Source organism: Falco punctatus (assembly GCF_963210335.1).
Source record: "Falco punctatus genome assembly, chromosome: 1".
NCBI classification, from domain to species: Eukaryota; Metazoa; Chordata; class Aves; order Falconiformes; family Falconidae; genus Falco; species Falco punctatus.
This window is the reverse complement of record NC_137580.1, coordinates 112,284,360-112,312,256: the sequence shown is the minus strand read 5'-3', so window position 1 is coordinate 112,312,256 and position 27,897 is coordinate 112,284,360. Positions and strand designations below refer to the sequence as shown.

Below are 27,897 nucleotides of genomic sequence, written 5' to 3'. Positions count from 1 at the left end.
TAACTTGTGGGGGCTGACTGAGGGACTGTCTGGACCGCGTGCAAGAAAAGGCCAGCAGCCTCCAGCTGTACCTGTTTATGAGGACCCCTGAGTATATGTGCCTTGGCGCCTTCACAAGCCGTCCTCATTGCTTCCAGCGATGGTGTTCCCAACAGGTCTGTGATCAAATCCAGCTGTAGGTACAGAACATAGACATTTGGGGTCTCAGACATATATTAATGTATTTCACTGTGATAGCAGATTCTTACACTAATGTAAATTACATTTAAGGTATGAGTCAGTTCAATACCACTATTTTATGGATAATAAATTACAAATATTAATGCATATGTTTAGTAGACAGCAAATACAAACACTTGTAATTTCACCGAAAATGCCCTAGCAAAAGCTGGGAGCTTTTTTGGCTTACAGGTTTAGCAAAATATTTTATTGCAATTTAAAAGTCAATTTTGCATCATGAAGAAAATTTTTAAGTACTGTTAATGGTGTGTTACTCATTCTAAAACCTAAATATTCTCAACTGAATGTCAGCAGTGCATAACAATATACCACACAAAATTACCCACAAAAAAACAGGTCAACTACTTTGCACAAAATATTTTGCCATCAACACTAATAAAACTATAGAAAAAGGGAAAAAACCCAAATTCCTCAGAACTACAGTACAAACATAACATATAAAAAATTCCAATATGTGAGAAAAATAATTAAAAATAAAAATATGTCCAGAAGGAGAGAAAGGAAAAGGAGTGGTGCTGGTTATAAGGAAAACAAAAGCTATCTAAAAAAGAGCAAAGATGATGCCACATTTAAAACTGGTCTCAACTTTAATGAGATTTCATTGACCTTTTTCAATTTGGAAAGTGACTGACAAGCTTTCACCTTATTTCTACAAAAGTGGGTACATATACTCCTTCGGTGAATAAAACCAACCAAAAAAACCCCAAACCCTGTATAAGTCAAGCAAAATAAATAAATTTTAAAACAGTCTTGTCAGTAGTGAGGCCAGCACCCTGGTTCCAAATGTTCCCTTGGGAGTGCCATCCACCCACGCTAGCGAGCGACTGCAGAGCTCTCCTCTGAGAGGAAACCCGTTATCATCATTACACAGGCCTTGTACGCCTGACCATCACCCACTGGCTGTTGGTGTAACACTGTGAAATGCGAGTGCTGTTTGTGGGCCAAACTGCCTCACTCCTTCGCTGGTGCCGCTCCACCTCTCCCCCACTCCCCGGCAGTAGCAGAGGCTGCCCGGTGCCTCCAGGTACACGCAACGGCCTGGCCGGGCACCGGGCACGTGTCCTCCCACAGCCTTGGCACACGTGGCCAGGGCTAGTGTAACTTCAGAGGAGTCACAGCAAAGCACCTACGTTTGTAAGGAGATGGAAAACTAGGCAGGAAAAAAAAAAATCCTAAACCTTGGGATTTTTGTATGTGGAAAATATCTAATTGAGAAATAGACACATGGTGCTGATCTAATAAAAGATTGATGTATTTACAAAATAGAAAAAGTGATCTAATAAATTATACCAGTGTATCAGGGCACGTAGACTGCATAAACACTTACGTTTTTCAGCCAACTACTCCTGAAGCACACAGCAATGATATGCTAATATACGTTTATATCTACATATACATAGATATGGATATAAATGCACACACTTTATTCTAATGGATACAAGAAAAAACACTGAAAACATTTTTTGTAATGATGCCCTGAAAGCTCACGATTAACATTTCTCAAGATACAAACGCTCTTTTCTTAGCCTGTATGTTTCCAATACATTCACAGGAGCATTTCCTTGAGAGGTCCGATTTCATTTACCTCGATGCATCTCTGGGCATCTAGAGACTGCCTCGCTCTGCCGACCCCCTCCTGCTGCTGCGCACACATTGCTCCAGCAAACCTTGCTCAAGTCAGAAACACAAAAACGGTACCCAGCACCAAGCAGCCCTTGGTGCACCGACGTGTGAAGCAGGCAAGGCTCCCTCCCTGCGCACACGCGTGCCGGTGTGTCAAAGCCTGGTGCACCACGGGCCAGAAACGCACCTTCACGTGCCACAGCTCGGTGTGCTGCAGCTGCTGGGACACGGCTGCGCTAGGCTGGCGCTGTCTGCCCACATCTCCTGTCTTCCTGACACTCCGATCCCTCCCAATGGGCTCTGCTTACTGCCTCAGGCACGTGACCAGTTATCTTGAAGGAGGATTAAATAATAATCAGCAAAATCAGACTAGAGGAACTGGCTAACCTCGGAAGGTGGTTAAAACTCAGCACTCTATAACCTGCCTTTTACAAAACTGTGTGCAGACTGGTCTAAGCAGAGAAAGGCATTTGCTCCCACAGATGGTCGGAAAGTCAGAGATCACCCTTCCTGCACCACTAAGAGATAAAATCAGATACATTCAATGTTTCTGGACATACAGCAAAAACCAACTTGGTATCTGCACCTGTAAAAACGCATCTTTAAAGAAAAATAGAAATACTGTATCACACAAAAATGCTAACTATTCTAAATAGTATCAGTAAAAGGCAAAAATAGGAGCTGTTAGGAAATACTGTATTTGAAAGTGTTTCTGATTATCTAGGTCTCAGCATAGATTATCTCATTTCTTACTTTCATAAGAAATCCCATAAAAGCCTTACCAAAAGTTAGCTATTGTAACTTGAGTAAGCAACTCAGGTATATTCAACACTTTCAACATGATACTATCCGAAGTTTAGAATACCAAAGTCACCAGTTCCAGTCTGGTTTGTAACGTAAAGCTTTGTACACTTTCTTCATCACAGATTTGAGTTAAAAATTCCAGTACAGTCCGTTGTAAAATGGTCTCTTCCCTCCCTGTTTTTTCTACCAGGAAAACTTGAGCCTGACAACGGCTATCCTGACATCAGTTTTTGCTGTCCTGGTTAACGCCCCTGGGTGCAGAGGATCAGCATTTTTAGAGTACAATCCACACTAAGGGGCACGGCACAGGCTTGAGGAAAGCCCGTAACACTGACCAGCCCTCAGCACTTCTATAGGCTCTATCCACCCTCGAACAGTACTGAGTTTCTGAGAACATAATTGAAATATATGTGGTGATTACTTCTTAAACCATATTGCTACGCAGGGATTATAAAAGATCTAGGAACTCCTATGTAACTTTATAAAACTTTTCAATCAAATAAAGTGAACACCACTCAAACCCCCCCACCCCATTATGCTACTTAGAGTTATCTGATGAATGTCTTTGCACTTTAAATTTCAGGAAGGATAGCCAAGGCTATTGAAATGACACATATGTTTAGCTTCAGTGCAGCAAGAGATCAAAGTTTGGAAAACCAGGAGATCTTAAATTAGTTTTGAGACTTCAAGAGAATAGCTGTCAATTTAACTAGCAGTTCTGGTTACATTACTGCTTTTCTCCTCTGCAGTCTCTTCACAAGGGTAAGAGAGGTGTATTTTGGGAGGAGGCCTACTTTTTGTGATGTTCACATCATCAGTGCTGTCTAGAATGACTAGCAAGTCCCTCCTTAGGAACACTACTGCGGTGACATGATAGGTGCCAGCAGACAGGACACAGCATTGAAAAAATACATACACAACACAACATTTTAAATATATGAATACTGAAAACAGCATCCTAATGGGAATGTCTCTCAAACCCATGGTAATGCTACATGCATAAAGTAACAAGAAAAATGGAGTCTGGGATGTCACCTTTACCAAAAGTTTGGAATGTGGTTTTACTTCTTGACAATCAGTGTATGTAACCTCATAATTTCAACACTATGTAGTTTCCAATCTATAGATAATACTAGCAACATTGATGATAAGCATTTTTATGTCAGCACATCTTGTTCCTTCTCTTAGATAGAAGTATAAACGTATCCATCTCTAGTGTCTTGCTGCAGACATTATTTTCTATCTACTGTGAAAACAGCACTTCAAGGTTATTAGAGATAAATGCATATTATATTAGCTTGCTTACTGTTGGAATGGTGATGAAGTATTCTGCTGCACGTCATGTTTTCATACCTAGCCACAGCTATATAGCATAAAAAAATATTCAATACCTTCTTACAGACTTGACCGTTACTAAAATGAAACAGTCTGAGCAATACCACTGCTTGGCAGTTTAAATAGCTCAAGTGGCAATACTGTATCTCCAGTTATGTGTTGATAGAAAACTTACTACTTTCTTGTATTAGTTGTTAAGAAAAGCTTGATCCCAGCTATATCACCTTTACCTTATCTCAGTGAAATGCTACAGCAGGATTTGGTACTGCAGCAGATTACAGGGGATTACAAAAAAATACACATTTCAAAAGCTAATGTTAATAACCACTACTTTTAATACTGTCTGGAAGCGATCATTTCCGTGTTTCAAAGTAGCTTGGTTTCTTGCCTCTGTGTAAACCAAGCAAAACAAAAGCAAGTCTGAGGTTCAAAATGCATCAGCATAACTGATTCCATGAAATTATGCAGTAGAAAAATTTTTAAAGGGAAATTTAATTATACCTGCTGTATGGGACTCTGTGCCTGAAACAATATTCTTCGCCCAAGTAATTCTGCAAAGATACAGCCTACAGACCAGATGTCAATAGCATTGCTGTAGTGACGGCTGCCCATCAGGATTTCTGGAGCTCGATAATACTGAGTGACAACTTCCTGAGTCATGTGACGAGATTCATCTAATTCTTCCACCCTGGCCAATCCAAAATCACAAATCTAAATTGAGAAGGTAAATAAAAAAATTAAAATAACCAAAACACTTAATGCATTTCAAATAGGTAACCTTCTGGTAACGAAGCAGAAAATTCCAAATCAGCATTTAAATAAATCAGATAATCTGCTGTAACTGCAAAAGCAAAGGGAAAGGGGAATAGGAAGAAATTATGCTACTTTATTCCACATCCATTTAAACTTTCTACAATTTTATTTGAAATCACAGTACATTTTTAGTTGGCATTACAATATTTATAACCTAAAAGATTAAAACCTTTGCACTAAAAAAATATAAATAATATATCTTGCCAACCTCTGGGTATAGAATATTACATCCCAAATAAAGTTTCACCTGTTCATTATATGCCTCAAAATGTTACAAAAAAAATCTGCCTTTTACTCACTTTGGCTTTGAAAATTTTGAAGTGTCTTGAACCAGAAGGGTTAAGAAAACAGACTAAAACTTGCACAATTAGAATGCTTAGCAAATCAGTGTAACAGTTATTTTTTTTTGTATTGGGCATAGCTATACAACGTGCCTGAGCCCTCCAACATTTCATATGCCTGAGAAGTCAATGGAGGAGCCTTGGCCATCCTGTATCGCCCTTACTGTGACTGGCACGCTGAGCACCGCCGCAGTACCTGAGGAAACTGCCCCACACAAGTCAACGACAGAATCACGCCTACCTGGCTTTCATGGATTTGGGGAGAGGTAGGGTGAGAAGGGGAAAGGAAGATGTTTGTTTCATTTAAAATTTTTAAAGAACGTGTGGGATTTTTTTCTTTTTAAATGACTTTCAGGAAAGGTGTTCATATTAGATGTTTTTTGTTTAAAAATAACAACTGATTTATAATGAACAGCATACATATATGTACATTTTCAATAAATTTAAGTAGCACCTTAAGAACACAGTTGCTGTTCACAAGTAGGTTCCCTGGTTTAATGTCTCGATGTAAAATGCCAGCAGAATGTAGATATTTCAGACCTGAAATATTAAATGAAATTAAAATAAATACCTTTTTCTGTTTTAAAAGAAGTTTAAGGCTGAGAACATTTTCCTGGAAGGTCTTGCAACTCTCGATCAGCAAAGACTTTGCCATTGGCTCATTTTTTATACAATTCTAACTTCCCATCTCTAGTATACACTCAGTCACTCAACAAAAGGATAAAACTTTTGTAGTACATAAACTAGACAGAGCAAGTAATTTAAGTAGTCTTCTTTTTCCTGTGTGTGTGGGGTTTTTTGTTTTTGTTTTTAAAATAAAAAAACAAAACCAAAACATCATTTCCCTGGTTATGACATGGATACTCTGCTCATCACAACATTGGAATATTGACATACACCTCTTACTGCTTTGTTTCCCAGTCTGCAGCACTAAAATTCAACTTAACAATTTCCTAGATAACAGCTGCACTTCAGAAATAAACTCAGATTAAACCCAAGCTAACCTGCGTCTTTGTTTTTTTAAATACATTTTTTCAAACTAACACCTCATGTGCCAGCAGCAGATGATGTAAAACAAGGCTAAGAGAATCCAGGCCCAAATTAGTTTGGCCTAGGCCCTTTTCTTAACTTTATTACTGCAAAAATTCAACGCTAGAGCTAATGAACTTAGGACACCTGATCACAGTCATTGGGGATGTTTCTAACACTGGGGTGGTTAGAAAAGAGAGATAACCTATGCTTCCTGCGGGCTTTTGCTCTCCCTGAAGCTACAAATCTGGTCTTTTTAAGAAAATGAAAGTAATGCAGAAAGCACCTCCGTAAAAAGTACAGTGGAAGAAAGTATGCCAACATGAAGTTGTTTATGCACATGAACTACAGCAGTAGACAAAGCATGGAAAATGGAAAGATGGCTGTAATTCAAGTGGGGTCAGATAGAGCAAGAATCAATAATAGCATTAAACTGGGGAACACTAAGCTCTCAGGTCAAAAGCCGGGCAAATGGAATGAGAATTCAAGTAGCTTTTGAACAAACTTTAACTGACAGTTGTTGCCATTTTGATAGAAATTAGTGTTTGGAGTGTTCCCCCAGTCAAAGTAGGTAATCACAGAGGCACAAATGCCTTTTGTCCTTTCGGAGTATAAATCTTTTGTGTAGCACTACAGGTACCTGGAATAGCCCGTACTAATTCTGGATATGATTTACACTTCTTTGCTCTGCTTTCTAAAAATATGATCGACTATTTATTTTCTACCAGATAAAATTGACTTTGCTTTCAGCTTATTCCAGTGATAATACTCAAATAAAGCCAATGGAAAAGCAACTGGACTACCACTGATCAGATGTTCAAAGGACAAGCACAATAATCTCATTTCTTGGACAAAAGCTTCCAAATGGGACTGAAAATAAATAAATAAATCAAGTTTAAAATTACTATTATGGTACATCGTTTTAGCTAAAAATCAAACTTCAGTGGACTGTTCCATAACAATTTGAACTGAACTGTTCTCCAGAATACCTTAAGTGGGTATAGTCACATACATGTTTATCATTTTGGCTCAGTCAAGGTGTCCTTTCTGGACCTCGATTCAAAAAGCATTGGAGTTCTGTTAAAACACACCCACCCACCTTAAGACTCCCACAGGCCACTGAAAAAGCCTTTGCAGCTGAAGATAAGTCTTGCCGTCTTTACCCATTACTACCATGGAAGGATTCTTACAATCAGAATAATTAATGCTCGTTATTCATTCATAACATGAAACAAAAAGAACAAGTTTCCACAGGAAACCTATGCAAGATGAGGATGTGTTGAGAATAAACCTTAAGAAACAAACAAAAAAAAAAAAACCCAAACCAAACCCAACTACTACTACATAACTTTCATTACATTTAAAAGAAGAAAAATTACCTCTTAAAATCTGGTAAAGAAAAACTTTGACATGATCCGAGCTGAGTGGCTGAGGAGAGACGATAATCTTATGGAGGTCACTCTGCATCAATTCAGTGACAACATATCTTCAATTTATTAGTTAAGGCAAAAGCAGAAAGTCCAGCACACAATTTCTTGAAACATTTACTCTAACTCCTAGGAATCTGAGCTCTTACAGGTCAGAGCTATTGAGCAAAAAAGAATAAAGCTTCTTCAGAGGTCAAGTCTCCAGACTCTTACAAGAATGAAAATAAAAAATGGGTTGTGAAAGAAAATAGATTACTCAATAAAGTAGCATTTCAATTAAGGTAGTTGTTACAAAATTCCAAAGTCAAATTACGACTCAGAAAACAAAATAAAATTTTAATACAATTAATGGCACCTTGAAACTTTACATTTTTCCTTAAAATCAGTGAGCCACAAGTTACAAACAACTGAAGCAGCATCTTCATAGTAGACATACATCAACATGGTTTAACCAGCAAACTGGCAAGTGCAAGCCCAAGCCCATGGAAGTCTGTCAGCAAAAGGACCTCGCAGGCTGCTACACAGTCAGTTATGCAGACTTTGAAAAATATATCTGCTTCCCTACATCTAGCCAATACACATTATTTTACCTTCTCACATACAAATACATACAAATCACAGTCATAAAACCTCTTCTGAATTATTACTGGAGAGGGCAAAGAAAAAAAAAAAACAAACCAACAAAGCCCAAACTTCTATCTGGAGGGAAAAAAACTAAACCAAAACCAAACAGAAACCACTGTTTCACATACTCACAGGCATGAACAGCAATAGTCATACTCACTGGTAATTTACGCAAATACTTGCAGATACTAAGAGATCTATATGCTGTGGCTTATACCGAGGTAAGGTGCGGATTAAGAAGGGTATTGTGTTTATTCAGGAAGCACTAAAAATACAATGTTATAAAAATGGAGAAATATGGAAGACACAAGCAGCATATCTTAACCCACAAAACCAGCATCATGGTGTCAATTTCCTGAGTATGTTGCAGTTACAAAACACATGCAGAAATCATTATGGCAACCACTTGGGATACTACAGAGCACGCTGCCCCGAGTTGTATGGGGCCGTCAGCGACAAAGAACTTCCATGAGGGCCAGCGATGAGGAGCCCCTCGAGCTGGAGAGAAGCTGCTGCTGTGGCACTCTGCTTCACTGACACACACCACTGGAAAATTCAGATTCGGTTTTGGAGCTGTGGTTCAGAACAGTTTAAAGCAAAACCACAGCACCTCAACTTCCAAGAAGGACTGAAATTGCAACACTGTGCATTGTCAACTTCTGTACCAAATAAGCCTGATAATTAAGAAGCATTATTGCTTTAAAAGCTACCTTTAGCAGTCATATTTGAAACAAAAATCTCTGATATTGTTGTATCTGTGGCTGAAGAAGGTCAAACATGGTAGCCATATGTTAACTGAACTTCTACTTTACGGCAAGGTATCACATGTCTCACCGAGACCCCTGCGCAAGGCATGAAGTATTACAAGCTACACCAAGCCCTGCAACGTTCAAAGCAGACAAAAACGTGGCAGAGAGGTGGTGCCCATGGCCAAGGTCATGCAAAAGATCAAGGAGAGAGAGTCAGAAACAAAACTGCACCTCCTGGGCCCCAATCTAGCATCTCCCTTGGTGTGCCAGGCTCATTCACAGTTCAAGGTAAAGCAGCAGTAGCTCCCAGCCTTCCAGAAACACACAAAGATCAGTGGTACGCGTCGCCGCGGGCCCGGGCCAGATCCTGCACCCGGGAGGACCCGGGGCTGCCAGGCTGGGGGAAGGTACGCGCTTCAGCTCGGCCAGCCTGAGCTCCGGTGGCTTCATGAACTCATTGACCTCATGGTGGTATTTTTAAAAGTGTGCCATCCTAACCTTTCCTCTGAAAGCCAAGCTAACTAGGTCAGCCTCCGGGGCTTTGTTTTGTTGTTAAATCTCACCATTATCCTGTAGGAGCCTATCAGTCGGTTCAGCGCTCTTTATAACCAGCTCTGCTACATATCAAGTCCGAAATATAATAGCAAACCCTGACTTCAGTTAAGATATTTATCTCCTAGTAACACAGCAAGCAAGTCAGCTTCAGCAGAAACTTCTACTTGCTCTTACCATTATCCCCCATTAATTGGCACAGGTCAAGATGCACTTAAAACAATCTAGAGAAAACTTACATTTTCTTTCACCTCTACCTCATCAACGTTCTACTTCCATCTGTTGCTCTGCACACCCTAGCTGGTCAAATCCCTATCAGCCAAACTGTTCAACTGCCAGCAACACTCCACAAAAACTAATTTTATAAATTAAATATTGCCAACTTTTGGACTGAAAATACCCCAAATTAAAATTGCGTTCATAAAGAATTAATAAAGAAAAAAACTTAACCCTGCAGCACCACAATTTCTAGTCCTCCAATTTTTCTTTTCCTTTTGCAAAGGCCATCTTAAATATTTATACCAGCTTTTTAAAATTTGGGGTTTATTTCACAGCTGCAAAAAATTTTTGCATTTTATTTTTAACGTAAAATATTAAAAAAATCCAAAAGCATTACTCTGCACTTTATTATGATAAGATTTTTGTTTTGCTACACCACAAATCCTCCTAAATCTCAATCCCGAGCATAATGTCTCCCAGATGTCTCAACTAGTTGCCATGCCAACTAAAGCAGCTTAAATTAAATGAGGGCCTGAAATGGCACCTGCACCACTCCAGGTCTGCTGCGCATTAAATAAAGCTCTCTTGACAGGGGCTCAGAGGTGCCATTAACTTGAACAGCAGCTATCTGATTATTGTCTCTAGATAATTTAATGAGGGTCTCTAAACAAGAGCAAAAGCAGCACTTGCTTGATGTTCCTGCCTTTTACAAACGTGGCAGCTTCTTAAACAGCTGGTACCCAAGCGGGTCAATGACTTTACTCTGGCCACACTATAAATGTTTAGCAAAAACAGACAACAAAACCCCTATGGGATTTCAATTAATGATTCAAACAGGTACCTGCAGTTTTCTTTTTTAAGTTGAACATTAAAATAAGCTGGCTATGAGGCGGTCACTGGTGCTGTAATATTCAGCTAAGCTGAACATTAGTACCAGATAAAAATTGCTACTGACAGCAGTAATTAGTTAAGTAGCTGTATAAAATTAGAACTACAAATGTACCAATTTGCTTCAGAATAATTACCAAGGCAAATGCATGGCACAAAAGAACTTCACTTACTCTGTTGACTGGGAGACCTGCTGAGTTGGTAAATTTTACAAAGCGACAGACAAATTTTTGAAAGGAATAAAGTACCTTCTGTGATGTGGTATTCTCACGGTGACTTGGATTCTTCTTTTAAGGTCTCCGCATACCCCAAACCTCAATTCTATAGACCGTTTTTCTGGGAAGAGGCCAGCATTCTATGAACAAGTTCTGGGGTAGGTGGATTAGCTGGATGCTAAGAATGGAGTGGAGATGTCTATCTGCATGATACTGTAAGAAACATGGGGTTTTTTGAACCAAACCCAAAACAAAACTTTCTTATATATTTCAGGATTTTCTATAAAATGTGGACAAGGGGTTTTCTCCTATTTTAGCATAATTCAGTTATATTTGCTTTTACATTAGGATCATATCAAGGTTAGTTTGTGATACCACCTCTGTTCTCCTCTACCTCTTTGCAGACTTCACAGCATTCTAGCAGAAATATTTCTATAACATCCTCATTTTGTACCAATACCCAAAATATAAAAGAAAAAAAGACCTGGTCCATGTAAAAACAGTGCAACAATTATTTAAAAAACATGTAGTGACTCTAATGCTTATCTAAATCGTTTTTTAAGTTTAAAATTTACTGACTTTTCTGTTACAGGTAAAACTACTGTTACATTTGTCATCAGGTCACCTCTATGCAATGTAGAAATTGCAATCCACGGCATGTGTCAAAGACCACAGACAAGTAACAGCAGAAGCTTTTTGTAGGGACATGGTTTTGGAGTTGGGGGAAAAAATAACAGTTTTTCATACCAGGAAGAAAATACTGAAACTCCACCTGAATCTTACTTCCGTGTAAGGTAAGGGATTCAAAGCTCTTGATGAGTTCCTAATGCAGAGAATAACTGAGCTGCCGTACAATGAGAGAAGCACTTAGGTGAAGCAGCAGCTCCCACCTCTCCACTCCTGCTCAGCTTCAAAACTCATCAGGAGCTGGACTTCCCATCCTGCCACAAAAGCACCATGTCATCATCAGCTCTGAGTTAATGGCATTGCTATTAATCACCTGCAGTTTAGTGGCACCATATTTTGTATTATGTACAATAAAATCACTGATTTTTATGTAAGTAATTTTGTTTCTGTATTTGTAAAACAAAGCTTGAATGCTGTGGAAGCTCTGTTTTGGGAAAGACAAATACGTTTGGTGTGTCACACCTGCAAGACTGCAGATAGGCTTGTGACAAGTTTTCTTAGCTGTACAGTGTGGTTAGCAAGAGTAAGACGTACAGGTAGATTCTCTGGTGCCAGTAAAAATCATGTGTCTGAAATGGACCAGTGAGACGCTCCCCAGAGGTATGGCAGGATGTGCTCTGCAGAATACAAAAATAAACTCCACTCCTTCGGTGTTAGTTTCAAAATTTCACTTGGTTATTTAATTATGTGGTCCTGAAGTTACCTGAATTTGATATTCAAATGGGAAATGTGTTTGTGCTACCAAGCACTTCTTACAGATCACTATCCTGGTATTTTACAGTGCTTATGGACAGATGCAGTAAAATTATCAAATACTTCCGTAAGTAGAAAGAAGAACAGTGCAAGGGGGAATGTGGATTAATCAGTAGCAGAATTGTGGATAAATTACTAATTACTATTGATAATTTATTCTACAAATAGCTTTTAAAATAAATTGTTTAAAAAGTGTAACACCAAATGTCAAACAAGCAGTGTGAAGAGTTGCTAGTCAAAGTTAACATTTTAAAACCTTCTCTCGTGTTATTTCAGGTTCTTAAAAAATCAAGTCATAATCCTTAAGTTAGGAATGAAGATCATTTATTTAGTACCTATAAAAGGTTTAAAATTAAAAAGACAAAGGGGAAAATTTCATTCTGTTCTTATTGAATCATTGACAGCTTGGCAATACTGCCAGCAGACTCTACTTGAAAGAATACTGCTAAAAATATATGATATTCAACTTTAAAACCTCCCTGGTATTTTCCCATGTCTTCTCAATAGAAATAATTTCATACCAATGCATACGAAGGAAAATCTTTTCAGTTCTAGGCAATATTATCCAACGAGGTTTTGCAAATGCTGGAATAAAGGTATTACAACTTTACTGCTGAATAAAGCAAAATTTTAACCCAAGGCAAAAGAGCCTCGTGTTACAGAGACTAGAGCTACTATGGCACACAGCTCATTCACGCAGAGATCTAGGGCTCCCTCACACAGTTGACTGGTTTGACAATAACACCACCATGCTTTCATTACCTGTAGAAAGTCCATCAACCCACTCTGTTCTTATAAATGCCTAGCAAGAATCGAAGTCACAATTCCGCCTGACCCAATAACATAAACTGCTGTGTTACCAGCTGCAACCGTAGCTTGCAAGCCATAGCCTTCTATGGAGTGTACTAATCCTCTTAATCCTTGGGGTCCCTGTTCCAATTTGTTTGTGTGTTGGCCCAGAGGAACTAGTCGTGATGACATTTCGGAAGGGCACTTAAACAAGGAAACCCTTTCTAAGGATACTGTGAAAGAACAGGAAGCCTGAGCATACACTGCTCGGTCCCCCACCAGTGTTGTCACGGTCCCTTTTCTGGCTGGAGGAACCAAATCTTACCTCGTCCCTATCTACCCTTCTCCACCCTACATATACGAGAGATTCACTCCATAATCTGTCCAAAACCCAGTTCTTTCACCTCTTAATAAGATCAATGGGAGGGAACTGCTGCACACCTTTGCTTTTACTAGTATTAAAATCTTTCTCAATCAGTATAACAAGACTGACAAACCCAATGTCTTTTCAGCTGCTTCTAATATTTACTTTAATGGAAAAGGTGTTCAGAAAGTTACTATAGAAACTTAGTATAGTTCTTAAAAGAGAATGCCTGTGTATCTCCAGTTGCAGAATTCAGTATTGCAATCAGTTGCAGAAGACTCTGTAATTGGAAAAAAAAGAGCTATAAATCCAAGAATTGTTTAGGTTGGAAAAGACCCTTAAGATCAGAGACCAGCCATAAACCTAACACTGCCAAATCAGACCAAACAAGAATTAACAGATATGTTAATTGTAATGAAAAGCTTTTTAGATGCTCTAGAAAAACCTGATTTGCTCTTTATCTTTACAATCGATGTGCTTTAAAGCTAGGTCAGTCCACCTAGGGAAACAGGCATACTGCAGAACCAAAACATCATCCAAGCTTGTGTATCACGGACAATACTTCTGTCCCACCAAGTTAAGCTGATGATTGCAGGGATAAGCCTTGAACATAAGCTTGAACATCACCTTAATGATTAATATAAAACCCCTAAAATTTACTAACAGTTCTCAAGACAGATACCCAGAATAATATATGCTCCATTATATATTCATTTTTGCACTAGGTGATATTGGCAGAAATACGGATACCCGTATAAAGGTATTAAATGCTCACAAAGATTTTCAATCTACAGCATCATTATACATTCAAATTATATCTCAACCTAACAGTTTGCAAAGAATTTTCATTCTAAAACAAAAATCTCACTAGATTAGAATTCCTTTATTCAACACCAGTTTTGTAAGAAATCTTCTAATTTATCATCAAAATTTTCAGTCAGTTTTATAATGAGTTCTCTTTACAAAATATACTTTGCAATTCTTGCTAGTACCTATGAGACACTGAACAACTGCAACTAACTCTACCAGTTCATTTGCAACACATCATTCATATAATTTTAGTCATTCTTTCACTATTTTTTTTTCTTTCCCCCAAAAGGGCACTACAGCTCCTTAGAAAGAATAAAGGAAAGCAAGTAGTACCAACTCCACCACTTTACACTTTTATCACTGATCAATATATCTTATCGTAAAAACGGAATGTCACTATGGTATCTTTAGGAACTATACTAGTGTATCGACAAAATAAATTTTTACAGCTACATTTCCCAAATATGGAATATAGTTACCTGATCTTCTTAAAACAAATCTGAAGTAACTTCTCCTTATACTACAGTAAGTAGAAGCGCATGCAATCAAAAATGTGCATATAAATTGGAACACCTATTCATTCATTCTTCTAATGAATTTAAGGGTCATAAATGCACTTCCTGCAATTATTTCAAAATAAAGGAGAAAGAGGACTACACAAAGCAAATAGTCTTTATTACCAATATTAAGAGTCCAGAAATTCAAACAAATTATATTAAAAAAAATCAGCCCTATAAAACATTAGTCAGAATGACTTAAAAATCAGTTAACCATGAAGGAAACTAACATTTCTGGTTTTATATTCAAAACTTGGCAGTAGCTAGGCTCATAAAAATAAGCTTATCCCATTTAAATATTCTTGATCGTACAATTACACGGAAGGAGTAATCCTTAACCTAGATCTGATTTATAACTCATATGACTTGTTATAAAATGAGGGCATTGAACTGGTGCAAATAACCAAAATCCAGTTTTTGAAGACTACTTCCATGCTGTTCGCATGGAAGAAATATCAAAGCAAAATTTAAGAGCTTTATCTAACATTCACATGAAAAAGCCCTAGTATAGTACAGCAATATTTTCAACCAATGAATTTGTTTATCAATCAGTAAATTGTGCTGTACTTTGGTTAAAATCACTAAGCTTAAAATACACCTACTTTCTTCACCAATCAATCTGAGTTATTATAAATAGATCAAGCCATACTTCACAACGTTCAGTTTATCTAAAAATAAGGAATGACAATTTTCTACCCATTGATTGTCTTGTAAAGTGGGTCATACAGAAAAGCAGCCAAGACCCACTAGTAATTAAAAAACAACCTTCCCACGTCTAACCATAAGAGTAAGCTGGTGCACTCCAACCTCAAGCAGCTCCGCTGGACACTGACACAGTGTAATAAAGCTACTCGTAAGACCCGCAGCACACATGATGTGGAGATTTGTGGGACAATGCAGTGATTTTTGTAGAACTTAACTATTACTGTGCATTCAGGTAACAGAAAAAAGCACTTCGGTCCCAATTATGATTATATAAAAACTATATAATTTTAGAAAATAAACCCAAATCCTCAATCAGAACACTTATGCTCATGAATGTACATGCATGCATTTTCAGATGAAAACTGATTGGCAGGTGTCTTACATAAGCTTATAACAGACATTTCATTATGCCATGCCTGATTTCCAAGGAGATTTTGGTAACAATTTTGGGTTTGGGAGGAAATTTTTATTTGCACAACTGGGTTGTGAATTATAAACTTGAAAAGACTGCAATCAAAGCTGTGAAAGGAGCAGCAGTACAGTGAGATGACACATAACTGAATATGCTCTGATTTGAGTGTTCGCTTTCAACAATTCAGCACTGAGTTTAATTTTCAGTGTTTGCTTTTGGAGTTTTCCACAGAAAACACGGAAGTCTATTAGGTGACCTCAGCTGTATCACAGATCCCTGTACTGAAACACTGATTTGATAATGGAAATGTTGATGTGTTAGGATATTTGATTATCTGCTTTCTAAAATATCACTTTTACCGAAGTCTACAAAGGATATTTTGTTACTAACAGCATGTTGTAAAAATATCTGAAAAGTTCATAAAACTCTGTAAATAATTTTAAAATTGTTATGGTCAAGAGTCTGGTGAAAAGCTTTCTTCCTACACACATAAAAGATAAAATAGAAACAAATAATCTCATTCAGTGCTGATTATCAAGTTCACTTTTCATTAGCTAAAAACTTCTCAAAAATTGGATCTTAGCATGTTAAATTTTTAAAATAGCATAAAGAAGAGAACAGAGTGGGATTAATCTAGGCAGACAATCTTTATTATGAATCCCAGTCTGTAGCTAGTGAAGTCTCTGCAGAAAACAGAACTACCCTTATTTAAAATATTTTTTTGTTCTAAATTTTACAATATTTCTAGATACCTTCTGTACCATGAAAACCTGTACTCAACTCACTGCAGTAATTTATAGCAATTTAGAGCAAGTACTAAAACAACCTGCTCTGAGTCACAGAACTCCTCTTCCAACTAGTCAGTAAGAGCCTACCCAGCTCAATTTAAAAGTAAGTTTTACTAATTTTTCAGTGTTTAAGAATGCAGAAATTCCCAACCCCCAAAACAGAAGATACCCTGAGGTTTGAAAAAGAAAAAAAAAGAACAAAACATTAAATTCTCCCATCAAGTTATGTACTAAAATTCAATTTAATTAGTTACCCACAGACCTTTGTACCAGTGACACATAAAACAGCACATGTATCTGTGAAATCTGTTTTCATGATCAAGATAGAGGCTGAACAAGGAAAGCCACAACCCAACTAGTCTGCCGAAACACCTCTGAAGTCATGCTTTCAAAGTATGTGACAGTAGCACTCTCTGAAAACACCAGTAAGTATTTTATGGCACTAATAACAGAGAGGAAGTTAATTATTTTATACAGTTTTCAAAAAAATATTTTAGGTGAATCACTTATCTGTTGGTAAACACCGCAATGCCCTGCATTTACTGGATCTTACATACTCAGAGCTTCATGTTCAATCCTGAACTATTCCACCTCCAACGTTCACATTAACTAAGAGCTCTTCATAGTACAGATTCACTTCTTTAAATAAAACTGTGCAGATACAGACTCAAAGTTTTTGTAGCTCTATTTTATAGACTCCACCAACTACTTGCAGTTTCTAAGCTAATGAAAATTACACCTACCTCAATTAGGATGCTCTATTTTACATTTAGGATACATTTCTTCAAAATAGTCAATGTGTGGAGGCTGGAGTATGTCGAGGGCAGAGAGTACCTAGGAAACACCATACAAGATCAAGACCTATCCCAAACAAAATGAAAGCCCTTTCAAAAAGACAGTCAGACTGCATCTTTCTTACAGAGCTTAGCTTTATTCTATCCCACACAGACAGACCAATATTCTATGTCACTAGATATGTGAATTTAATAGCCAGGAAAGATATTCTGTACATTCAGAGTCTCTTTTTTTTTTGTTGTTGTTGTTAATGCAAGAAACTTTTTCCAGCTGTTCAATACTAGCATAAAAACATAAATTTATCTACCCATTAAAAACTGGTTTATTTCAAATATATATATAACCATAAAATACTTGGAAGAAGTAATTCTAGCAAAGAAATGCAAAAGCAAAAGATATTACACTTTGTTCTGCCTTTCATTTTTAAGAGTTTTGTGATACACTGCTTCCACGTGGGAATTACAAAACTCAAAGTTGTTCACATTCTGAATCAGAAGCTCAGCTCTCTGTGCAAAGAAAATAGATAGAAAAGCAGTAGCACAGAACTTACATCCTCTCATAGGAAAAAATACTACCTTGGTGTCGTCTTTTAGATCCTGTCCTAGGAATATCCATGACATTTAGATGAGGTACACAAACTTCAGTGGTTATCAGACTCGACTTCTGACTGCTTACAGAGATGCTTTTATTTAATTTTATAGTCCTCAGTAAAATCTCCATAACGAAGACACTGGTGAGGAGCAGTTTAAGGTACCAGTTCAAAACAAATCTTGCCCCAGAATCCATTTCCCAAGGACCGGTGATAGTAGTGGGGTGGGGACTCTGCAGTCTGGTACATGCTTGCAAGGTAGTCCCCTCTTTTGCTCCCCAGTGACAACACCACTTATCTGAATCCAGTGCTTACCCACAAATAAAAATCTTCCTTGGAATACGATACCCTCAGATAAAAAAATGTAAACTTTAAAACAGGAGGAAAAGCAATGAAATAAGGTTCTGAAACAGATACCCACTTCCTGATCCCATTCCACTAGGAGAGGATAGTACTCCCAACATGCCCGTTACTGCTCATCAATGGGAGGAGGTTACCATATCCACAGTTGCACTTGCGGAACAGTTTCTGTAAGTACTTCTTGATTCACTTCAGACACAGCCATATGGGTCAATTTAAACAATTTCTAAATGTTTTAACTTAACCTAGGTGATTTTACCTAACCCAGACCTGGGACTGCTTGTATGACCCCTCTGCTAGAAGAGGTAAGACAGCTACAAACTCCAACAAAAAGAAGAGGAAGATGGAGTAAGAAACAGCTTGCAAGCGAAAGCATCTCCAGCTGGCATAGCTTTGTGCAGACTGACATTTATCTAAAGCCTAAAACAGGATTAGGTGGAAGTGTATTGCCTGGCTATTTGCAAACATTTTGGAAGGGAAATTATGAATATCCTTAGATTCTCGATAATTTCATTTTTTATAGTGTTCGCAACAGTGATATTTGAGTTTTGAGGAAATCTGATAACCGTAAAATTAGAGAGCTTTTAAAGCATTTTAGATATTCTATAATTTAAAAGAAAAAAATAATTCTGTTATAGATAGCTCCATTTCACAATTAGGCTTCATCAAAGACTTCAAAATTACTTTGAATTTACTTACATTGTCATGCTTAAAAAAACACAACATCTTCAATTCCCGGAAGACCCTTTTACAAGAGACCAAATTTTGGAAGACGTTGGGCATCTTTTTGAGTGCAACTCTCTTTCCATCTCGTGGATCTGTTACTGACCTACAGAATAAAAGATTTAGAACATCACATACTACTGTTAGACAATTTTTCTAAATCAGAAAAAAATATTTTAGAGTTCTTATCATTCTTAACTTAGACGGTGAGTCAAAACAATGCGAAGACATTTCTAGGGAAAAAAGTATCAAGCAAAGGGCATTATGCACTGTACTATAGAGTCTGTATTAAACGCAGTGCGATCATTCTTTGATTCCAGTACAAATACACATACCCAGTCAAGCTTGGTAGCTGTTAAGTGGCTGGACACATGTACAGCAGTGCATATACTGCCTGCCACTGGCATACACTGGAGCTCAAAGGTAGGTCAACACCCTGAGCCGAGGAGCAGATGGGACAATAAACATCTCCTTCACCTCCCCAAAAAGACCTTATTAAGATTAAAACATTTTCTCAGTTACACAGATTTGCTTTTGTCAGGTCTACTGCTTTCTTGTTCCTAACAGGGCAAAAAATGTAATAATCCCATTCTGACAGAACGCTGGCAAGTGTAAGACTGTTACTTGATCTATCACTAAATCACTTTACATCTAGAGAAGCAACAGCACATGGTATCTAAGTCTCCACAAATGTGAAACAGGCATGATACCTGTCTCTCTCCCATAGAGCTCATGGGATGCAAGTATAGTAGTTCAGAAATTATAAGGTGCTTTGCACATGGCAAGTATTTTAATTTAAAGTAATTGGATTCTGAAAATAGTATTTTATAATGAGAACCATAAAACTAGAGCAAGGAGATTATGGTGCCTCAATTCCCCATCACGGTTTTTAAGGTGAGGGTTCTCAAACCTCACTACAAAACAGGGTTTCTAGATCTTTAGTTGTTAAGAAACGTTCATTTTTTTTCTGCACATTTTTATTGGGATGACCAAAATAACTTTCTTCTCAGTGAAATGCCATAACCACGTAAGACTCTACATCCAGCTATGTACCCTGATGACTACATTTGTCCTTAAAAAGTTGCTGGCTTTTCTAACTGTGGTGTGACTCTCCTACAGACGGCAGGGAAGGCTTCTTCTTTTGTCTCAGGTCCATGCTGTTTTAAGCATCTAAATAAAAAATTAGAATGAGGTAATCAAATATATGCCTTATCTCCAAGTCCCTCAGAACACAAAACTATTCAATCAATCCAGAAAGTCAGAAGTAACCACTGATACCGGTGGTTGGGAGTCAAAGGAGAACTGCCCCAACACACTCAGCTACAACACTTGTTAACAGCCACTGCTTATCTGTATTTTAAACGAGGGGCAGAGGGGAACCTGGGAAAGTTGATACCAGACTATTTCTACGGTGGGAAACACAGAGCCAAAAAGAATCTGAAAAGGTCTTCCAATTCACAATATGTTTCCTATTGTCTCCAGGACCTTTGCCTCTTGCCTGTAGCCTAAATTGGAAAGAAGGGGAATGAAACTGGAAAAGCTACAGAAAATCCACTGTTAATGCAACTCGGCACTCACCATTGGCCGGACTGAAATACCCTCCCTCACAGTGTACAGTCACTTCATTCACAGATGATGGTTACCTCAATGAGTCGATTTGCAAAACAAGGTACTATTCATCATGAGCAGGCACATTTCAGGCTGGCCCTAGCTTTAGGATTATTGCAGAGGCAGATTTTGAATGACACACAGCAGGGCCAGTAACAGGCAGTGGCTCACAAATTCATATAAATTTGATCCCAGCATGAGCTGAGAGCTCCCACTGCTTGCAAGGTCAAGCACCACTGATCAGCTAATTAGTGGTATTCTTCTCTCTTTATGAGACAGCATTTCTGGCCCCCACCAAATTTTTACTTTAAAGGGGAAAAGGAGGAAAAAAAAAAAAAAAAAAAAGGCAACCCACCAAACCTGTAACCTTCAAAAGGGAACTTAAAAGCTGCTGGTTTCTGGGAATTTGACATATATATTCTTGTAACAGAAACAAAGTTGTAAAATTTTATTCATAAAAATCCTCACCGATTACACTGCAGATGCTACTGAGTTACTCATTTTTCCCTTTGGAGTTTGGACACTATTGCTGACAACCGCACATACACAACTGCTATTAGGAGCATATTCACAGCTACGGCAGAAATTCCGCTAGTGGATGGCAATGATGATACACTAAAGTATCCTACAGGTGCAAGACCTGAGACCTTTGACAACATGAAATTTCCTCACAAATGACTTAATATCCAGGCAGACCGCAAGCAGCTTTCTTCAGCTATGTTACGTTCAACCGTAGTTAAAACAAGAGTTAAATAGCTATCTTGGCTATGAAAAATGTTTGACTTAAAACCTTCAAAATTTATTTTATGCTATACTGTAGCATATTTAGAACACTACAATTGTTTCTGAATAAGGTGAAGAAAATTAAATATGTGGCTTTGTTTCATTATTTTTCCTTTGAAACGTATCTAAAAGCCGTAACTACAACAAAAGAACTGTCTTTAAATAGACACAATTGCTATTTTACACTGTAAATAAATTAATTCTCTAAAACTGTTTCATTTTGTTTGAAGACAATAAAACAGTGCTTAAGATCCAGGCAGTTTGAGAGAGTTCACATCTACTTGTACCATTTCTATTATCTATAAAAAATCAGTGCAGTAAACATACACAACCATGGAGAAAGACAGACTAAAACCTCTTCATTGATCATGTCCAGGGGTTGTACAACACAAAAAGGGCATAAAAACCAATGGTAATTTGTCTGTAGGCTTAGTTCACTGAAGAAATTAAGCTGCAGCTTCACAGATTTAATAGATTGTTTGTTTGCTTTCTACCTCAAATTACAGAAGTTTAATAGAACCTGAAATGGACAGACCTAAACCAACCAGAAGTCACAAACGACAACATTTTTGAAGACAGACATGTGAACAAGCAATGCACCTTCCATGATTGATAAAAATCTGTCATCTGAAACTTGGGCATGGCCTTGACTGTTTACAGCAAGAGGAAGTCAATTTCCATAAAACTAGTTACAGAGAGTTTGTGGTTTTGTTAAACATGCTTCCTCTTGTTCTGGAGACTGTAAGCTTCACAGGCTTTTTAAGCTCCTAGCTGTATATTTAAGCTGTACCTATAGCCATTCAACTTCTGAATTTGAGTACTACCACAACGGAACAACACCATTCCAATTAGTGATAGAAGAACAACCTGTTTTCTAAATGTTAACAAGCAAATAAATCAACTTATCAGAATCAGCTTTGAAATTTTAGGTATTTTTGACATATCAAAATTCCATAAACAGGTCTGACATGCAATACAGTTCCCATATCTACGTGAAACATTAGAAATTGGAAAAGAGCTTAACAATATGTAATTAATCAATCAATAAAAGCAGCATTATTAAAAAAAAGATCAAGAATAGTTTGCCTTTGGTTTTGGGCTTAAGTACTAATAAGAACCAAAAGATCGTAACAAAACCTGTTGCAGAAAATTCTACACTGTTGGGTTGACAAAGCACGTACTACAGTCCTCTTGGCTCTTCAGGAGGTTTCTTATTAATGTCCTGAAGGCTTTTTGGACAAAATGCATGATGGACTTGAATACATGGAGAGAAAAAGCAGGCCTGCTACAACAAGGCGCACAGCAGCTTTTTAGTCATGTCCAGGTCTCACTGTTACAGCAGCACCAACAAGAAGACACTGAATTTAAGGCAGGTGACAGAGTTGTTTCTGAAATTCTACCTACCAGTAGACAGGATGAAACTGATCTGCTGGAGGAGGAATAAATACCAAACATGTTTCCACTTGCTTGCTGGTTCGTTTCTAATTGAGCAAGGGGGAATCATGTTTGGTACCTGAGGATTTGGATACTAGTCCTCCTCCATGACAAACATCTCAGAGGTTGCATGTTTTAGCAGCAGCAGCAGCACATCTCTGGCACCTACACTCAAGACCTTTTGGAGTTAACAGCCACCTTTTAATCATATTTCTGTTTAGGAATTTCCTATCTGCCTGTTTTCCAGATCTTTTAAGTATAAATATTATTCTAGCAATTGACAATAAAGATGCTATAATACATATCACTAGATGGACCAATGATACACGTGGTTTCAAATTCTGCATTGTGTCTTGTTCATGTTTTAAGGTAAAACTCACAAAGTAGCATTTCTTGTTATTAGTCATGCAAAGACCAGTCACGCTTGTAGCTGGTAACAATATAACTCTAATGAATGTGAATGGAAGTGCAGTAATTTCACGCCATGTTGAGTTTGTTCTCTCTTAACTCAGGGTAGCAGCTGCTTTGGTTCAGCACAAACAGTACCAGAGAAAAGAGATAAGTGCTGAAGCCTGTTACAGAGGAATGCTTTTATTTCTTTGTTGCTGAAAAGCTTGCTGGGCTGAGCTCTTCTGGTTCTGCAACACAGGGGTTATCCCATCTGTATTAGCTAATGAATCTCAGGCTGTACAGATAATGAACAGCTCTGAAGGCAGCTTCCGTGATCTCCAGTGGAAGCGACCCTGGTCAAAACGTCTGGCTTAATGACCAGTTACTTGTCAAACTAAACTTCACCAGAATTATTTAAATATTATGCACAGTGCACTTTTAATGCATACAGTACACATCCAATTTTTACAGCAACATATCTATTTGCATTGTCCTATCTAATAAAATGAAATTTTAAGTAACAACTGCTAACATTTTCATCTGATTAGTCTCAAACTATTAAACACTATAACCTATACTCATGTATACCCTTCAGAGAGCTGTATCACCACACAAAACTGACAGAAGACCTCAAAAGGTGTCCTTTTAATTGAATTATAGGTTAAATTTTAATTTAATCCCAATTCTAATAAAATATTAAACTAGAATAATAGGATTTAATTTTAGAATAGCAATGTGAAACATTTTCAGGCAAAGTCTGAAATTCAATACATTAAGTACTCCTCTCACACTGTCCAAAAGTATGGAAATGTCAAAATATAGAATAGCATTAAAGTCACTTGCACTCACTGATTTTCAATTGCACTGCCTCTGTAGCTGTGCCTGTGATGTTTTTTGAAGTAAGCCATAACAATTTTTTAAAGCAAGCGGTCTGAACTCATCACCTAAATCAAATGGCATCTACGTGTTGAAACCACAGCCAAATGCACACATTCTGCTTCTTCCAGTTGCTGGTGAGCTGCGTTACCAGCAGCAATGGAGGTGACACAGGTCAAGACTGTGAAAGTAATATAATCAAAGTTAAAAATCTGAATCCAAGACACAAATTCAGAGAAAGTCATCACTGGAGTTCCAACAGGCAAATGAAAAACCAAAAGTCTGAAGTGGAGATAATTGTAAAAAGCTACCTAAAATAGAATTTTTTGATGGATTTGAAACACTCGCTTTCTTCAGCTGTACTGCTACAAAATTATGCTAGTTGCATCAAACTCAAGGATCCAACAGTCAGCTTTTATAAAAACAAGTTCAGGTTGAAAGTAAATTTTAGGATGTGAATGTTAACCGTCTAGTTGAGCAAGTTTATATCTGCTCTGCAGAAAATCACGAGGCAGTTTACATTTGCCTAAATTAAAGTTCTCATAAATCAGTGTTAATTAGACATGAACAGTAACACAAATTACAAAAGTTTTTTTTTCTTCTTATTGGTATATGCCTTTGTCTAACATCCTTCCCAATTCATAAAGAAAAGAAAAAAAAGGAAAACCTCTTAAAATAAACATTATCTTAGAAAGATTATATGCATATGAAAGTAGTTGCTGAATGCCTAGAAATCTTTTCAATCACTACCCCCAAAATCATGAAATGGATATCCATCTTTTCCTCTCTGCGTGAAGGCAAGTACCTAAAACTTCCGAGTACTGATTCCCAAGCCTCTTCTGTTGCTGAGCCTCACTCAACCAAACTGACAGCTCTTTGTACCTCGAAATACCACAGCTCTTTAGTTTAGTATCCACAATGACACTTATCTAGGAATACTCAATTCTGTTAAGTCAGGACATAATCAGGCACTGATACCGGTGAACATCAGCGTCCTATTAATTCTTACACTTCTCCCATGGATGTAGCTGTCATGCAGCCTCATTAGTGAGTGTGAATGATTTCATAAAATGGTTGGTCTTCAATCAAATAATACAAAACTCTGATTTATGTTGGTAGTTACCACAGATATATTGACGCTCATTTTTACTAGTCCTGGGACCCGTTTTAAAAAACAAAAAGAGCTAAGTGTATTGCAGAACTGCTGAAGTTCATCACAGCTGTGTAAGCAAGGCCTGGTTTGTCTGCTGTTTTTTCAAATGCTTCCATACAATAAAAATTGGTTTAGATTAACAGTCTTTTCCTAGTGCTCCTGTTGTAGTCTCTGATAAAGGAATGAGGTAAATGGGGTTGCTGTGGCATATGCATTTAAGGCCAGTTTCTTTTTTCTTTTAAATAACCCACTTCTACAAACAAGTAATGATCACCTGCAATATCCAGCTTGAAGGCAATTCCTCTATTCACTCCCGCATAGCTGCAGCAATTTCACACTGCTCCTCACCTCCCTGACTTAGCTTGTGAGCTTTATACCACTCACTAGCAATTTCACTTCAAGGGGCAGCACAAAACTAACAATCAAAGTTGTGAATATCAGAAATGTCAGGACTGCATTCCAAAGAACAGAAAAAAAGAAAGGGAGGAAGGAAGGAAGGAAGGAAGGAAGGAAGGAAGGAAAAAAAAAGCCTGTCTGAAAAATTGTTATTTACAGCATCCAATAAAGATGCTGAAAATGTTGCTTTGTGTTTGTGTACAGCACCTACTTTGATACTAGTAAAATAATTATTTATAGCAATATGCTATCAGGTCACATATCCCCAAGAGAAACTAGAAAAGCACGAAAATCTCCTTGGAGCTAATTGAGAGAACAACTAGAAAGGCAGCTTTACTTACTGCTGTTCTCAGAAGAACACATTTCAATTCCCTCCTCTGCTTTGTTAGGATATTACACCCTAGGTGAATCTAGCAGTAAAGTGAACAGCAGGCAGGGAATCTATCCATCACTCAGCACAGAGTCAATGGGGCACTCTTTCAAGCTACTACTGAAGTCTGCAAAGGTTTCACTTATTAAGCATCAACTGTAGCTGGGGATAAAGAGATAAGAGACCAAGGTTTAAACCAAAAATAACTTTGCAAAAAATTATATATAGGTATGGGACAAAAAAAATAAGTTTATATATATAATTTGGAGGGGGGGAGCGGGAATATCAAGGATGATAGTTTAGCTCTAATCGTGCCTTTAAGAATTATGATTCCAGCTGTTACTGCAAGAAAACCCAATCATTTAGTATTCTTTATTATACTGTAGAAATCATGGCAAAAAGCTACTTTTAATACTATTAAACCAAGTCAAATACTTTGCTTTCACACCATTTACAAGTCTTTCAGTACAATTAACTTGTGCTCACACCAGCAGGCTGGTTACTGTTGGAGGAGTGGGCTGCCTGGCTATGTGTTCATTAACACAGCCGGCGTTACCACATCCTCCTCTTGCTTCTGGCCTCTTAACAGCACCCAGTTGTCCCCCCTTACCGCTCACACTTCACCTACACAACAACAGTAGAATATTAAGTTGTAGAAATTATCAAACAATCCATTTTGTAAAATTGGAAAAAAATCATTGGAAGATGCTTGCTCTGTTATCTCACCAGGTTTTTAGTACTTAACAGGAATATAAGAAAGGAAACATTCAGATTAATATCCACTTAAACTAATAGGCTGTATGATTCAACCACTTAAAAAATTGTGACCAACTGCAACTATTTGTTGTAGCCACATCACCTACTGGTATGGCTAACACCAAGATTACTATAGCCAAGATACTGCAGAAGGTTATTTCTCTGTTATTGATTCCTTAATGTACTTGACAACATGCTGTTATTTCGAACCATTTGTTTCCTTTGTAGCAGCAGTTTGGTCAGTTCTCCCTTTTTATAAACACAACAAAAATGATCCCTCTAGTCAAAAAGAAGGAAAAGAAATACAAACATGAAAGTAAAGAGATTAAGACACAGGTAAACAAGACAGTTTCTCTTATTTCAGACTTAGGCTCTTGTTAAAAAAAAGTAATCAAATACACAAATATTTGAATGCTTAGCATGAGACTGAAATATTCCTCTTGAATTATTGCCCATTATTTTCAGACACCAAAATTTTGCAAAATCCTTCATCAAATCCTTGATCAAGTTGGAAGTTAAACTTTCTGTACCTAACCAGAATGTATTACACATGTTCTGGACTAAAGGCTGCAAGCCATCTTGTTTAATTCTTCCATGTCTAGTTCTATATTCACTAATAAATCTAAGCCTGCCTATTGTACACCAACAATGACTACATTTTTTATTTTATCTTTTCTTTAGAAGATCGTAAAGTCTACCGGAATACTTGCACCTTCCTCTACAGCAGTGATTTGGTACTGTGTCACTAATGACCACGGTAACTTTACAAGTAATGTTTTTCACTGGAAAACCAGTACTCTTGTTTCATGCGAACAAACCAGCCTAAAGTAGACACGCTTTCAGGCATACCAGCCCTTGCTCTGCCTGCGTCTCCAAACCACCACAGATACACCAGTACTATCCCAAGCAAAAAGATTTTTAGCTTTTCAACAGACAAGTT

General features: G+C 37.6%; 1 protein-coding gene across 3 annotated transcripts in view; it reads right to left on the bottom strand.

The window, feature by feature from the left end:
- The window catches only part of NLK (nemo like kinase), a 66,834-nt gene that overhangs the window by 13,030 nt on the left and 25,907 nt on the right, over positions 1 to 27,897 (bottom strand). For all 3 annotated transcript variants that reach the window (XM_080374207.1, XM_080374208.1, XM_080374206.1), the window contains 6 exons: positions 19,168 to 19,297; positions 17,503 to 17,558; positions 7,565 to 7,671; positions 5,611 to 5,696; positions 4,504 to 4,713; positions 72 to 173 (listed from right to left, as the gene is read on the bottom strand). In XM_080374207.1, coding sequence (XP_080230333.1) covers positions 72 to 173; positions 4,504 to 4,713; positions 5,611 to 5,696; positions 7,565 to 7,671; positions 17,503 to 17,558; positions 19,168 to 19,297 — 691 coding nt within the window. The remainder of the gene's footprint in view (positions 1 to 71; positions 174 to 4,503; positions 4,714 to 5,610; positions 5,697 to 7,564; positions 7,672 to 17,502; positions 17,559 to 19,167; positions 19,298 to 27,897) is intronic.